This window comes from Talpa europaea (genome assembly GCF_964194135.1).
Source record: "Talpa europaea genome assembly, chromosome: 9".
NCBI lineage: Eukaryota > Metazoa > Chordata > Mammalia > Eulipotyphla > Talpidae > Talpa > Talpa europaea.
The window spans coordinates 72,803,445-72,820,412 of NC_140076.1; the positions used below are offsets into that span (position 1 = coordinate 72,803,445).

Here is a 16,968-nt window from a genome sequence, read left to right on the forward strand (position 1 = left end):
CAATTTTTGTCCACCTGTTCTGTGTCCCCTGTCTCATAGTTGTGTTGTGCTATTGTAGTACCCCAGGGCCTCTATAAGGGCCAGTTTATCTGCATTCTTCTTCCAGAATCTGGGGGGTGGGGATGCATGAAGCCATTTAGGGCAATAGAGTAAGTGACATAGGGAGGGAGCTCCCAGTGTGTGTGTATGAGAGAGAGAGAGAGAAAGAGAGAGATGTTGTTTTTGATGTCTGAGAAACACTGATCAGTTTCCCTTGGGTGCTCTGGCTCCACACAGCCAGGCCCCCAAGGTCCCAAGGTTCCCCAAGGCAGAGGGAGACTCCGTGCTAGGAGACGCTGACACCACACCACATCACATCCTTGCTCTTCCTGCCAGGTTACGCCAGCAGTGCACACTGTATCTTGCCTAATGGCCTTCTGCTTTTTAAAAAAGTAACTAATAGTAGATTGAGACTGACAAGTAGTTGATTTTCTGCTCCAAGTTTAGGCAGAGCACCACCAGCAGAACGAGACTCCTGCAGGAGTGCTGGAGGTGAGAGAGCCCAGGCTTTCATCTGGGGAATGAAGGGCCACGAAGGGGCGCTGATGTGGGCGCTCACTCACTGCTGCCTGTTCCATAACCACTGTAGTTCTCGTTTCCAGGTGTCTGTTTTGACACTAAGAAAACCCCTTTGTAGCCATTCTGTTCCCATATTTGTAAACGAACTAATTAAATGGTATAAGCACTTTAATCAAAGCTGTTGTAACTGTTGAGATGATCTGTTTGACAGCCATGTTTATTGCCAGTTTTTGGTAGTTCCCATAAATTGTTCTCAGTCCCATTTAAAAGCAACTTGGGGAGGCGTGTTTCCAGTGACAGGTGTGTAGTAGACAAGGGCTTACATTAGCAAACGTCTATATAAAGATCTATTGACATTATAACACATATGTCTCAATATAATACTCTAGTCTCAGTTCACAGATTGTCATCAAAGTCCTCGTCGGTTTTAAAGAGGTCACGTAGTTGCACAAGTGGGAGTTCCTGTGGCTGCTCTGGGGTCTTCCCACAGGCCCTGGGAGACACAGACATGGGGGTATGGGTGGTCTGCAGGAGCTGGAATGCACTGGGGGAGCCTCTCAGGTGCCCTTCACTGAGGTTATGGGGTCCTGGGGTCGCTTGTTCAGCCAGCCTGAGTGCTCTCTGCGGGAGTGTCGGGGAGTCCGTGTGCACACAGGAAGAGTTTTCAGGTGACAGAAGAAATCGTCTCCACTTCGAAGTTGCGCTGACCTGCTGGGCAGGCCGTGGTGGTTGTCCCCTGTTGCCCCAGTCTTCACAACTACTGCCTTTTTGGCCCTCTGCCAGGACAGCCTGGCCCTGCAATGGAGAGGAGAGGAGAGGAGAGAGTCACGTGCTCTGTTCTGAAAGCGTGCCCCTGGCCCAGCAAGACCCAGGGCTGGAAGGAAGGGACCCTGTGCCACGCTGCAGCTTTGCTTCACTTCTCCCTCGGGTTCTGCCACTGCTCTAAGCTCAACTTAGCAGTGCTGAGGGCTCGCCGGCCAGAGACGTGCTTTGATTTTAAAGTGTATAGCAAAGCCAAGCCAAGCCCTCTGCATCACCCCAAATACTCCACTGAATTTCACGACCAGGCTTTCCAAAACTGGAAGACAGTCTCACATGATCAGGCAATCTTCATGGGGATCTTAGCATCAGGAAAGGGGGTGCCTCAGAGGAGGTGTGAGCAGGAAAGGCTCAAGAGTGCATCTGGGAAGGGGTGGAGAGACCCTACCCTGCCTGCTCACTGTATTGCTCACAGGAAGGGCTGAGGGTTTTGAAAATGCATGAAAGCACCCAAGGGGCTTGACTTATATTCACCTCAGAAACAACTGAAAATTGGGTTTCTCCACCCACAGTGGAATTTGAAAACCATGGCAGATGGGGCCCGGTATCCCCACTCCCTGTCTCTCCTACTGACTTGCTATGACCTGACTGGGCTTTTGGTAGCCTTAGTTCCTCACGTTCGAAACAGAACAGGCTTGTGGCGAGCACTGCACTGATAAAGCGTGCAAGTGTCCAACCCAGGACCGGCACAGGGTAGAATCAGTGACTCATTATTCTAAAATTTGGAATGAGTGCCAACACCGCTGTCTGACTTCTGCACTGAGGTCTGAGGCTGGCCTCTGGTGGGGGAGGCAGTGTAGAGGAATACCTGCATTCTGTAGCCTTGAAAGCCTGATAAGTGAAGGTGAGGGGGGAGAACATTACTCAGAAAGCCAGGCACACTGAACAGCCTGGCAGACCCTCTACTCAGAGGACATGATCTGTCCTGAATGGAAAACCCTCTTGGTCAACCCTGGCTCCCTCCAAGCCATCATGAGACTCTTCTGACCGGGAGTTAACATCACTGGATGAGCATGGCAGGGAAACGGTGCAGGCCAGAGCAAAGAGTTGACTCTAACAGAGGACACCAGGTAGGAAGCTGGGCTTTATGGGGGCCTACATCTTACATATTTCAATTGTTGCCAAAAGAACACAAAAAATTCTCTGTGCTCAGTGGTCACTGGGACCAGTTGAGAAACTATATCCTCAGTCACTGACCTTCTGGGGGTTCCAGGTGACCTCAGAGTTGCTTGACTCCTGGACATCAGGGCTGTGTGGAGGCTGGACTGTGCTCTGGTTCCATTTCCTGGCAGGTGGAACTGCTGTCAGAATCCAGTCCCATCATGGCAGGGCTGAGCCTGACTTGGTCACACAGCATAATCCTGTCATCCCTCTCAATTCCCCAGGTGGCTGCTTGGCTTCTGCCTCATGGCCAATAACAGGATGCCCAACATCCAAAGCAATCTATTTCTGCGCGCCACAGCTTATTGCAAGAAAGTTCTATTTTGAACAGGAATTTAGCTCCCTCCTTTAGAGCACCCGCCCGGTAAATCAGAACCTAAATCTAGATAAGGCGGTCTCAGAAAACTCACTGAAATGCAGAGTAAGTCTGGAGGGGAATCCTGTAAGAGGCAGGTCTTGCCTGCTCTAAGCTAAAAGCTTTTGGCCAGGTTGGCTACTCTTAGTCAACCCTGCCATTAAAAAATTCTTCCCTGGGTCTCCCCGGTGGCGCAGCGGTTGAGCGCTGGGTTGCGAAGCTGCCCGCGGCTTCTGCAGTGCCGGTTCGATCCCCGGCTGCTCCCCGGCCACCGGAGGAGGGTCCCACATGGCGTGCAGCCCTCTCCTGCCGCCCGCTGCTCCCCTCAGCAGTGTACTCGGTCCTTCTGCCTGCTCTGCTCCCCGCTCTGGCTCTGGTGAATTCTCTCCCCCTCCCGCGCTTCTGACTGTACCCAGTGCTTGTAGAAATAAATAAGTAAATCTTAAAAAAAAAAAAAATCTTCCCTGAGGTCAGTGCAGCCAGCCCTGGGTCAATGGCACCCAGTTGGCAGTCCTGCCCGGCCTCCCCTCCGAACCAGCAGCAGCTGCCATCCCTTAGTGTGGCACGGGGCCAGGTCTAGATTAGTGACTTGCTTGGCACCTTTTTCTAGGCAGGTCTTTATTGAAGGGAGGGTCTGGATTCCCTGTGTCAGATGAGGACTGTCTGCTGAAACACACTCCTTCCAGGCCCGGTTCTTTGGCATCCCTTTCCAGATGCTTCAGCCAGCGGTTCTCCACGGGCGGGGGTTTTTCCTACAGGATCAGGAAACGGCGTTGCAAGTACTCACAGCAGCTCGGATGTCCCCAGTGATATCACCTACTCAGTCACTCAAGCCCACACATCTGCCCACTCAACTCTGAGGACCCACTTTACCAGGCACCAGGGACAGAACCCTCGATGTGAGCCCCCCTCTCAGGAAGCTCAGTCTTATGAAAGGGAACATGGAAACCCAGGTGCTTTGCTAGTGCATTCTTTCCCCACCAGAGGTGTGCACAGAAGGGGAGAGGCACAGGAGGGAAGCTCAAGCTCAGTTCAGAGGAGCTCTCTAAGCAGACAGAAGAAAAAGCTCTTTTCACAGAATATTACAATTACTTGACTACCTGGTTGTCGCCAACCTTGCAAAAGGAACGGGTTGATTCATTTTGTGTTTCCTGTAGCTTTAAGCCAAGTGCCTATCATCGGGAGGCATCAGTAAGCATTTGCTGAACAACTAAGGAGTGAATAAATGGAATCCCTTCCATGTCTAGGGCGGCGGGCCGGGCCTGGATGGGTGCTGCCGGCTTACCTGCAGACTGGCATGCTCAGCCTGCCGAGGACCTGCATTCTCCTTGTCATCAGCTTTTCCAGGTTCTTCCAGAGACCTTAGGGAAAGACTATACATACATCTTTGTAAAACGACCAGAAACATGGGAAGAGCAGGGTAATGGATATCAAAGACAGTCCTGGGGTGTGGTGTGTCTGTGTATGTGGTGGGGAGGTTCTCAGGAACTTTGATTTATCTGGATGTTCAGAAGCCCTAGCAGAGGGCCCATTTGTTCCTCAGATTTAGGCTGGGAAATCCTCCATCAATAGGAAAGTGATAAAGGGCCAAGGGAGCAGACTCTGAATCTAGAGAGACCACAGTTTGCAATCTAGCCTTGCAAGTGACCAGCTGTCACTGTGGCAGTGTGGCTGGGTACAATACCGTATCCCCCATTTCCTCACCTACCAGAGGGGATACTACTGGGAAGACGATGAAATGGGCGCAGGTACCCTTCTCCGGGCCTGGAACGCAGTACTGTCATCTGGACTCTTGGAGCAGAGTCCCTCTCACAGCAATGGAGGTGTTCCATCACGTGGGGTCACAGGAGAGTCTTCTCGGCAGTGCTGTGTCTCAGCGCTGCTCTGCCATAGAGTGAGCCCGATATATCACAGTGACTTCATTCAGCCTCCCAGGGACAGCAGGGTGAGGAGCTGAAGCGTCTAAGACCTCGCGTGAGGCTGGATCGCTGGTGAAAACACTGAGGAATGGAAGTTGGAACCAAAGCCACGCCAGGCAGGGTGTGACCCCACGTGATCACAGCGGCATTCTCTCTAGTGAGCCACAAGAATCCTCAACTTTACTGAATGTGGTTCCCTCTACTTAGTTTCTTCATCTGCCAAGTGACCCTCAGAGCAAAACAGGACCCCCTAAATTATTAAACCCAGCCCCACTGAAGGGCACTGGGTTGAGTTTGCCTCCAGCCCCACTGAGGCTGGCTCCAGCGGTGCGCCTTGGAGCCTTCCAGCCCAGAAGTCTGCCCTGACAATGCAGTTCCCAGCTGGGCAGGGGCTGGGATTTTCCCTTGTATGCCAGGTTCCACGATTTTGGAAATGGGCTTCATGAATTTGATTGGAGTTTAACCAGAACCAATCCAACAGCTGGGACTGGAGGACTAAAGCTGTGCACCTCCCTCCCCAGACATCCCAGTGTTCCCAAGCGGTGTAGTTTCCTCCCCCTTGGCAGTTATGCAAATACAGGACCATAAAACTCCCAATTTGACTGGTGGTCCCTTGGGTGCCAATCAACTAAAAGGACCAATCAGGTTTAAAAAAGGGCACCCCCTGGAGAGTATTTAAGCCAGTTTCCAGTCAGCCTGAGGTGTGAGCCTCTGTGTGGAGCATGAAAGAGGACTTGAAGAGGCAGCTGGACAGGCAGGCAGATTAGTCTGGAAGACCTTCACTGAGCTGTAATGCCAGTCCCTGTTGTCTGGCACCACACATTTGCAGACCTAACCTCTGACTGCCTCCAACACTGCCTGCTGATTGACACCATCAGCCCCATGCTAGGTGTCCCTGAAAGAGCAGGCTGTTGTCGACTTTATGCCCAGCATCTGAGAGCTATTAACACTGGTGCCCATTTGCTGTGGGCAGCAACTGTGGCCCATTTGCTGTTGCTGACTGCTGTGGTGTCACCTCTGCAGAGACCGTCACAGAGAACTTCAAGACCTTGATGACCTTCAACGTTTAAGGCCTTAAACCACTGCTATTGCCTCTGCCCCTATTTCCTCTCTCCCAGCTTCTCTCTCCTTTGTAAATAAACCCTGTTGTTGTTGAACCCTGAGCCTGAGTCCTCGCCTCCAATTGCAGTAGTAAGTGCATGGGTGAGAACCCACCAACTGTGATACTGGCTGCCCCAGACCTGGCAGGGTTACAATAGGGTGACTCTGAGGATGAGAAGTCATCAAGCATGTGAAACACCTACTCTGCCACACAGTTGATGGACTGCCCTTCTACTGGGCAGTGTTGTGCCAGCTATTGGCCAGAACGCCACTCACCTTTCCACGATCCAGGAACTCATCTCTCGGGAATCTGAACATACTAGTGGCTTCTCACTTCTAATGTTACCACTGAAAGGTTGAGTGTCTATTGTTCTTTTGTAAGTGATCTCTTTCTTTTCTACCTACTTTTCTGTTTTTCCCCTTCTGTGTTTTGTTGTGCAGATTTTTCTTTACACTTCTAAAAATAACTTATTGAGCTGTGATTAATATACAATAAAACTTACCCTTGTAAGTACATTTAGATGAGTTTTGATAAATTGTATCTTTGAAACAACCATCCCTACCAAGAGTCAGAAAAATTTGAGATAACTGACAAGATACAGAAACTTTCATCACCTCCAAAAGTTCCCTTATATGTCTCTGCAGGTCATGCCTTCCTTTCCAGAAGACCACCATTCGCTAAGTTTGTGGTATTTTGTGTCTTGTGCTTTGACTTAGCAATGCTTTTTAGATTTGTTATATAATTTTTGTTATATGAATGTACTAAAATCTGTTTATCCATTCACCTTCAGATGTAACTTTATGTCTACCCTTTCACCAATATCACACTGCCTGGATTGCTGTAGTGTTACAATAAATTTTTTTTTTTAAAGATTTATTTATTGATTGATTGATAGAAGCACTGGGTGTACAGTCAGAAGCGCGGGAGGGTGAGAGAATTCACCAGAGCCAGAGCGGGGAGCAGAGCAGGCAGAAGGACCGAAGCACACTGCTGAGGGGAGCAGCGGGCGGCAGGAGAGGTCTGCGCGCCATGAGGGACCCTCCTCTGGTGGCCGGGGAGCAGCCGGGGATCGAACCGGCGCTGCAGAGGTCGCTGGCAGCTTCGCAACCCAGCGCTCAACCGCTGCACCACCGGGGAGGCCCAATACATTTTTAAATTAGATTGTAGAAGACCTCTAATTTTTTTTTTATCAAAATTGTTTTGGTAATTCTAGGTCCTTTATATTTCTATATAAATTTTAAAATCTGTCAATTCTAAAAAAAAAAAAAACTTGCTAGAGGTTTGATTGGAATTACAGACACCGTAGAATAAACTTAACAATACTGAATCTTCTAACCCATGGGCATGTTATATATGTTCATGAATTTAAATCATCTTTCACTTCTTACCGCAATATTTTATAGTTTTTACTGAGCAGATTGTAGGGGGCAGGAAGGGGCACAGGGCAGGATTTCTAATCCAGCAGACTGGGTAAAGGAGGAGAGAGTCCTTGGAGTCCTCAGTGGCTTTTCAGACTTTTATTGGGATTTACCAGGTACACAGCAGGCAGAGGTGCTGGGGGTTCTGTCATCTATCCTGATGGCGGGAGGGCAGAAAAGCCTGATACTTTTTACCTTACCCTAAAAGATCTTGCACATTTATTTTATATATATCCCCAAATACTTCAATTTTTGATGCTATTATAAATGATAGTTGATTTTTAAAATCATGTTCTACTACATTTATAAAGAAATTTAATTTCATATGTTGACCTCCTTGTGATCTTACTAGATTATTTTAGCACTAGTAGGTTTTCTGTAGTAGGATTTCCTACACAGTCATTGTAGGGTAAGGAAAAAGTATCAGGCTTTTCTGCCCCCCCCCCCCCCCCCCCCCCGCCATCAGGATAGATGATGGATCCTTGCGGTCTTGAATGCATGCCTGATGGCGGGCACCTGGAGTAGGGTGTGGGCATAGGTAGATGGGATTCACCTGGGCTAAGACTGGGCTTTTAAGGGCGGCGTCATGGGGACGCCAGTAGAAGCCGAGGAGAAGCCGAAAGAGAAGCCGAGAGAGAAGCAGAGAAGCAGAAGCAGAGATCACTGGAGAGCCCAGATAGAGTGAGGATTTGCTGGGGGCTGGAAGGACTGCCAGCCTCCTGGCCCCCCAGCACCCTTGCCTGCTGTGTACCGGGGTAAATCCCAATAAAAGACCTGCAAAAACCACTTAGGACTCCGACTCCTCCTTTACTCAGTCTGCTAGAATTAGAAAACCTGCACTGTGATTTTCCTGCCCTTTACAAGGGGGTAAGAGGATTCAGCAGAGACAGAGGGGGGAGCAGAACAGGCAGAATGACTGAAACACACTGCTGAGGGGAGCAGCGGGCGAGATAGGAGAGGTCTGTTTCACCACGTGGGTTGCTCCCTGGCTGGCTGGGGATTGAACTCGTGCTGCAGAGGCTGCGGATTGCTTCACAGTGCTGTGCTTAACCCCTTGCTCCACCAGGGAGGCCCCTATCCTGCCATTTCTATATAAAATTTCTTTACTCTCCATAAGAGTCCCTTTAGTGTTTCTTGCGAGGTCAATTTAGTGGTGATAAATTCTTTTAATTTCTGTGTGCTGTAAAGCTCTTTATACTGCCTCCATTTCTGAGTGGCAGTCTAGCAGGATATTATAATCCTGATTGCAAATTCCCTTCTTTCAGGACTTTAAGTACATTATGCCAGTCCCTTCTGGTTTCCACTGAGAAAATGCAGCTAGTGCTATTGGGGTTCCCTTACATGTAACTCTAGTCTTACTATTCTTTCCTTATCATTAGTTTTTAGCAGTTTAATTATAACATGGGTCCTTGAATGGTTACTGACTTTTAACTGAGTATATGCTCCTTTGAACTTTATCTGTGGGAATTCTTTCAGGCTTGTGTTGAAAACTTATAGCTTAGAGAGGAGCTCTGCTTCCTAGGACAATTTAAACATGAATTCTCAGCTGGAGGCTTTTTATACAGTGCATGTAAAAGGTTGAAAAGCCATGTGGCAGTTTCCTTGTGCTTATAAAATCCTGTGCTTATAAATTCCTCTCTTTAGTTAGTGTCAAGATCAACAGACAGGTGCATTTCTTGCATGAGTTTCCTCATGGTGACTGCAGAGCAAGACTCAGGCCCATGAGGTTGTAGTGGGTGCATTTCTTTTCTCCTTTACTTTTTTTTACTAAAATACCATTACATTTTAACATTACATGTTTCAGGTGTGCATCATTATAATTCAACATCTGTATATACTGTATTAAATTTACCAGGTGGATACATTTCGAGCTCATTTGTGCACTGAGGGCTACATGTAGTCCTTTGGAAACTCAGTTTCATGGTGGTCTCCTATAGATCTTCTCACACTGAACAAGCTCCAGGCTTGTCTTTTGTCTCCTTATCCTTTCTCAAGTGTCTAAATGGAAGCTCCAGGGCCCTAGGTTCAACTGTACCAGGAGCCCAGGTACTTAGTCTTTTGCTACTTTTTTAGCCTCTGAGAGTTATTTTTTTGTCACCTGATCAGTGCATTTAAAATATTGTAGATGGCATTTTTAGTTGTTTTTTTTTTTTGTGGGAATATTGTTCAAGATATCTAATGATTATAAGACATGGAAATCGAACTAATTTCTCCATTATTCATATACTGTCAACTCAAGAGAAAAACAGTGCAAGATAATCATGTCCCACTAAAATAACTTACCTGAGTGACATCTCTGAACTCTGTCCCTGTAGCAGGTTTAATTTTTGGACATGGCATCTACAGTCGGCAGCAGATCCCTCACCGTAAGCCTAACGGGGAAAAATGTATTAAATTTGAAAAAACGTTGACAGAATGCTGAGAAATAGCAATGCACCTCAGAGAGGCTAAAGTTATTCTTTGCAAGTCCCAAAGGTTCTTGAAATAGTATGAAGAAATCCTAAGTACTGTCTGCTGTTTCTAGAATGATTTACCAACAGTCTCAGGAACTAACAGTTTTGGTTATCTGGCTGCCCACTAACATCCTGAACTCAAAGCCAAACTCAACCCAAAACCCCATACAAAATTGTTAGTGAATATGAATAAGAAATTCAGAAAAGAAGTAATGCAAATTGTCAATAAACATGGGAAATGATACCTGCACCTAATAGCTCAGGGCATACAAAATAAAATGAGACTTTTCTTTTTACTTCAGAGTCATTCATTAAATATTTACCAAGCAACTCTTATATGCCAGGCCCTAGACTAGGTAAGGACAATATAATATGAACGTGGACAAAAAGCAGTGTCACTTTGGGGTTCACATTCTAGTGAGAGGAGACCGGATAACAAACATATAATATGGCCATAGACGGTGAGAAGTGCTACTGAGGAAAGCAAGGTAAGGCAAAAGGGTAGAGTGGGTACAGAGTAGAAGGTTTTATTTTTTTATTTTTATTTTTAAAGATTTATGCATACAAGAGCTGGGGTACAGGCCAGAGATGCGGGAGGAGGCGGGTGAGAGGACTCACCAGAGACAGAGTGGGGAACAGAACTGGCAGACTGACCAAAATACACTGCAGCGGGCAAGGCAGAAGAGGTCTGTGCCATGTGGGTTGCTCCCTGGCCGAGCAGGGATTGAACTTGTGCTGCAGAGGCTGCGGATTTGCTTCACAGCGCGGTGCTTAACCCCTTGCATCACCAGGGAGGCCCCCAGAGTAGGTTTTATATTGGGTGTTCAAGGTCGTCAAGGAATAGGTCATTAAGGTACAGAAAACAGGAAGACATGAGGAGGCAAAGCATACAGATACTGGGAGAGAATATTCAGCAGAAGCAATGAAAGGAAAATGAGGACAAAATGCTTTAAACCTGGCATTCTGGAGGAACAGTAAGGAGGTTGCGTGCCTGGAGCTAAAGAATCTAGGAGGACGGTGGCAGGAGACAAAGTTTGAGAGCACTGGTCCTACTATATGTAGAGTCAACCTCATGGGCCTGAGTCTTGCTCTGCAGTCACCATGAGGAAATCCGTTCTAATCTTACATTTGAACTGCTGTTGTATAAGTGACATCTAATGGGGCAGTGGAGTGTGTAGGAGTGAAGAGATACACACACCTCAGGTGCCATGACCATGGTTCTGTGCTACCCCATCTGCACAGAGCTTTCTCGAAGGCCCAGGAGCACAGACCACCAGTGGACTTCCAATCTTAGGAGTTCAGTTAGACTGAGTGTAGACAGCAAGTGTGTGCAATCTACACCTAAGTGTGTGGGGGCACAGAGAGTCTGAGGCCAGACTTCCCACTAGAACTAGAACTTGCTTGAGATGCAGGAAAAAGGCAGGGTGTTCTAAAAAAACATGAACATATATACTAAATGCTTTCATTCCATATTTTTCCATGCATGTACTAAACACTTGCTGTATTTAAACTGGTGTTACACATATAAGGATAAACTGTAAAATTCATGCCAATAATTTAAAATGTTATTTTTGTTACTTAGTAAGACATTAAATAATAAGAGACGTCATGAAAAGACAGAGATCATGAAAGGAATGAATATTTTAGTGCCTTTAACAGTACTTTTCCCTGCTTTTGAATATTTTCACTTGCCCTGAGCCCCCAAACCTAACCCTGTCTGTAAGAGCATGGGTTTGCTCTCACCTGGAGGCGTGGGCAGGGAGTGACATAAGCCAGCACGTATTAGCAGTACCTGGGGCTGTGATGCTGAGAGCAGACTGTACGGCAGAGACAGATGGGCCAGTCTAGAGGCTAAGGCAAGAAGGAAGGCTGCCCAGACCACCACGCAACAGTGGTCAGTCTGGGTATAACAGTGAAGCTGACAAAAAATTTGCTGATGGGATGGAGGAAGAGTGTAAAAGAAAACGAGGAGGCAGGGATGACTTCAAGGTTTATACTCAAGCAAAGATAAAGGGACTTGAGACAGAGACAACCATGGGCGAGTAGGGGGGTGAAGGGAGGGCTGCTGTTTTGGACACAGGAGGTTTGGGAAAGCTGAGTGCTGAGAGAGCACATGAGTTCAAAGACAAGCCCAGGGTCTGAGAAAGACATTCCAGATGTCAGATGATATCATCTCAGCTCACTAAGGGAATGGTGTGCTAGAAAAGAGGTGAAAAAATGTTCCAGAGCACTGTGATGTTTGGAAGTTGAGGTGACAGGACAAAACTGACAGAGAAATGAAATACATCCAAGGGGATGGAAGTAAAACCGGGGTCAGGATGACTAGAAGTCCACATGAGACAATGTTTCAAGGAGGAGGAAGTGACAAACTCTAGCAGACGTGGCCAAACTCAAGTCACTAGAGGACTGAGAATTAATCATTGATTGTAGCAATGTGGAGCTGATTACTGACCTTGAAACAAGCAATTTTAGTGGATTCAAGGGCTGTGAAATCACATTTTGAAGGAAAGGAAGTGGAGAGGAACGGCAAAGTTTAAAAAGTGAGATAAGCTAGTGGCATCATGGGAGGGTGTGTGCTCATCTATATGCAGAGACCACTGGCTAAATTAAGACACATGCTTTTCTCTTATTTGGGCACAGACTAGACTGTATTTCCTTGCAGATAGGTGTGGCCATGAGATTAAGTTTTTTCCAGTGGAAAATGGGGTACTTCCAGACCTGGCTACTCTTAAAAGTCTCCTAAAAGTCTCCTGGCTACTTTTCTGTGCTCCTGCCTCTTTCAGTAGCTGTGGGGAAGCAAGAGACAAGCCTTAGGGAATAACAGAACCTCAAGATGATGGGAGCCTCTGACTCCAAATGATCACACTAAAGACAGTGACCTCAATCCATCCCAGAACTGTTAAAAGAGCAAGAGAAACAACTGATAGGTCAAGCTGCCACAATTATGGTGTCTGTTACGGTAGCCTAGGTAACCACAAGTCACACACCACTGCACTGCACATGCATGGGGGTGCTGACAGGAAGGCAAAGCCTCCTCAAGGAGAATTGAGAAACACATACCAACATGTAGAATAGGTAGCAACACTATGGAAAGTGTTTGCCTAGCTCATGAGCCTTCCTCACAATGACCCAATCTCAGGGTGGGCCTCAGTAGAGGCCCTGATCACCTGACCACCCCCACCCCCAGCCACCCTTATTGACTGGACCAGAGGTGGACAATAGCCAACTGGGCCAATCATCACATCGCTTTACCCAGGCCTTTATGATTGGAACTCAGCTATTCCAGTTGGTTGGAAATGAGATTCTATGGTCTGGGAGGAGAGTGTGTTAGTATGGACTATCTGGGAAAAGGGAGGAAGGGAAGGGGAAGTCAGGGAGAGTGAGGAAGCTGTAGGGAGAAGCTGGGTGAGGGAAAAAAGGGAGGAAGAGATGCCTGCACTGTTGGCAGCTTTTCAGGGTCAGTTCTTCAAGAGGGCAGGTATGAATTGTATTCCTCAAGATAATTATTACCTTGCCAGTACAATTTTTAATTTTGCTGAAGTCATTCTAAAGCGTGTTATTTTTCTGTGATTTGCAGGTAAAAGAACCTTAATCAAAATATATTCTCTAAAAAAGAAATTTAACTTCTAGGGCTTTATCCTTAGGAAATAACCAGTCAAGTGAAGAAAAAAGTATTTATAAGAGTTGTTCTTGATGATTAAAATTAGAATCCACCCAAATGCCCATTAGTGTGAAATTGGTCATTTATTCATTCAATTTACTGAGCACTATGTGCCAGGCACTAAAGCTAAGTGCTGAGGGCAGTGTAACAGTTAAATAAGACAGGCAAAGCCTCTCATGGAACTTATAGCCTAGGGTGGACAATATGCTAGGGTGGACATACTGTCCTATCTGGATGATGAGAAGAGTGAGGGGTAGCCCCGATAATGGGCATAAAGACCTTAAGATCTGGATTATTTCAAGGTCAGAAAGAAAGGTCCCTATAGTTGAAGGAGGAAAATGATGGGATGAGACTGGAGAGGTAGCATAAAGGGCCAGAGCAGGTGAGGGGCTTAATGAGGCAAAGAAAACAGGACAGTTTGTGGTATTAAAAGGATCAATGAGTAAAAGACCAGGCTAAGTAAGAGTACTCATAGCCCTGCATCCACCAAGAGCTGTCTGTCAACCTCCAGTGGGGTCTGATTCCTTGGTTATCTTCTTATAAGTTCCTGTACTTTCCTTTCATTGTGCTCAGTCCAATTTTACATTATGTGTGTGTTCTGTTTAATTCAGTATTACAGATTTTGGCTAAACCTATAAGATGAAAACAGGAAATAAAGGGAATCTGAGTCATAACAGAATAAGTGAAACTATCACTATTTGTAGATGATATTCTTTTTTCTTTTTTTAAAGATTTATTTATTTATGCATATAAGATCTGGGGTACAGGCCAGAGATGTGGGGGTGGGGGTGGGTGAGAGGATTCACCAGAGACACAGTGGGGAACAGAACAGGCAGACTGACTGAAATACACTGCTGAGGGGAGCAGCAGGCAAGTCAGGAGAGGTCTGCTGTGCCATGTGGGTAGCTCCCTGGCCAGTCAGGCCATTTTTCCGGACTCACCCGCAAAAATGACTGCTTCTCTCCACAAGCTTTGCATGTCCATTTGAGACTCTTTTTCACCTATAATGAAATTTCAGAAATATGGCTTAATTATTTAAAACAGGGAGAAATGGATCAGAAATTATTTTAAAAGATCAGTGCAAAAGAATAGAGTTTGGAAGCAAACCAACACATATGTATGAAAATTTAGTGCCATTTTAAAAATTGAAGCATAACTGTCAATTAATTTTAGGTATACTATATGATGATTCAATATTTGTATGTATGAAGAAGGATGGTATTTTAAGAGTGAGGAAAGAATAGATACTTAGTGGTGCCTGGAAAAATGACTATCCATATAAAACAAAATCAGGTTTGAGTTCTACCTCACATCCTCAAAAATAAGTCCATAACAATTTCAATTTCTGATAAATCTGCCTAAATGGGCTCTCTCTTATTGTGATAATATACCCTATACCTAGCTAGTGCTAAAGGTGGAGAATCACTACTAGCATTCCCATGAAAAGCAAGACCAAGCCAAGGATCTCCACGGCTACCACTTTTTTCTGAACATACTAACTAGTGGAATTGGAAAAGAGAAGGTATAAAGAGGTATGAAAACTGGAAAGGACAAAAAAGTAGTATTTATAGATTATGATTTTTTTAACCTGAGAACTTGAGAATCAACTGAAGAACTTACTAAAAGCAGTAAGATAACCTAATACAGTGGGTACAAAATATATCTTCGAAGTTATACAGATTTTATATAAGCAAATATCTATTTAGGAAGGTAATGGAAGAGTTCATTTATAATCTGGAAAATCTTAACAATGGGCACCATAGGTTCTTGAAGAATGGAGTGAAATAGCATACTTAACATCACAAATGTGTCTAGATTGATTAATAAAAATTACTATTATAATAATGGTCCACTAAGGTTATGAGGAAAGTACCCAAAAGGATTCTTAGGAGGATAAGCAGATGGGTATATCCCATGATTTAGCAGTTTCACTTCTCGGTATATATCTTCAAATACCATAAAAATACTTTGTGTTTTCTGCAGGGACATAGGCACCTAAGACATGCACTGGAAAAAAAAAAGGTCTGGAAGGACACACAATAACTGGTAACTGGCCGCTTTTGGAGACTTGAAAGATAGTATGAGTAACAGTGTCTTTGCAATGGGACAATCCTGTCTCTGCAGCTTAGAAGATGGAGAGATCACTTGATTTCTCTGGATTCCAGTAGTCTCATCCTTGCAAAATGGGAATATCTAGTTCAGAAGTTATTGAAATTGAATGTGTGAAATTGCCTGATTGCTTGCAATTAATGGTTAACTCTAGCTCCTTCGGCTTCAAATTACTTCGTAGAGTTGAAAATGACAAGGGCATGAACTGTATTATCCATGTGTAACAGTTTAAAACCGGCAATGATTCCCATTTATTCTCTACTCCTAGAACAGAGTCCAAAAAAATGTGGTAAATAAAAAGTTTCTGCGCCCCTAAAATTGCCCCTACAAACTCTCAGCAGGCCGCCTATACACAGCCTTTTACGGATTTTCAAACAGATATCTTAAAGATATTTGATGCTATCCTTTTCCTGGCACAAGAGAATAGCAGACAAAGATGAGGACACGATCAGAAGTCCACAGCTGTGTTAGGTGACATTAGCAGGGAGATGGAATGAGATCTCGAAGAGAATAGGTTAAGTGTCATCCCCCGTGTTTTGCTTTGAAAGCTAGGTTAGCAATGTTCCAGAAACACCAAGTATTCTGTTCACGCTTCTGGGGAGAGTGGGTGGAATCCCTCACCAAGCGGATAGAACCATGGAGTGGTATCAGGCAGCGCCGTGTTGCGTTTTCGTTTGTTTGTTTGTTTATTTATTCATACATACACACATACACACATACATACAAGAACCGGGGTACAGGCCAGATGCGCGGGAGGGTGAGAGGATTCACCAGAGCCAGAGCGGGGAACAGAACAGGCAGACCGACGAAATACACTGCTGAGGGGAGCAGCGGGCACAGCAGGAGAGGTCTGCTGCACCATGTGGGTTGCTCCCTGACCGGCCGGGGATCGAACTCGTGCTGCAGAGGCTCCGGATAGCTTTAAGGTGCGGTGCTTACCCCCTTGCGCCGGCAGGGAGGCCCGCGTCTTAGTTTTAAAAGCTGTCTTCTCCCGTGCATCTCAACTGAGAAACTGCTGCTCTGGGCGCTCGCCTCGCGAACGGGAGGCTGTCTCAGCCCGGTTCCCCAACTGCAAGCCAGAACTTACGCGGTCGCCTTCGCGGATGCCATGACCGGATTTCTACGACCCCAGCAGCGATCAGGCCAGAACGGCGCTGTCTATACCGAGATCAACAGCGCCCGCCTCTAAGCACAGATACCGCCTCGCGTCCGCTCAAACGCGGGGGGCGGGGCCCTCCCCTGGGGGCGCGCCCCGCGAGACCAGGTCCCCTCACACCCCTGCCCCGCGCCCGCCGCGCCCCGCCCCGGCGCCGGGCGGAGAGGAGGGGAGGCCGGCGCTCGCCCCACCTGGTGCACTTGGAAGAGGCGGCAGTAGCAGCACCGCAGCACCCAAGCCTGCTGAGGAGGCGCCAT

At 46.4% G+C, this 16,968-nt stretch overlaps 1 protein-coding gene across 1 annotated transcript; it reads right to left on the bottom strand.

The window, feature by feature from the left end:
• Positions 1-2,449: 2,449 nt before the first annotated feature.
• Positions 2,450-16,968, bottom strand: MRNIP (MRN complex interacting protein; the record flags this gene model as incomplete). The annotated part of the gene is made up of 6 exons (XM_084243197.1): positions 2,450-2,662; positions 3,494-3,645; positions 4,179-4,254; positions 9,616-9,704; positions 14,388-14,447; positions 16,903-16,968. The coding sequence occupies 6 exons, from the start codon at positions 16,966-16,968 to the stop codon at positions 2,563-2,565; spliced, it is 543 nt and encodes a 180-aa protein (XP_084099323.1). The 3' UTR covers positions 2,450-2,562.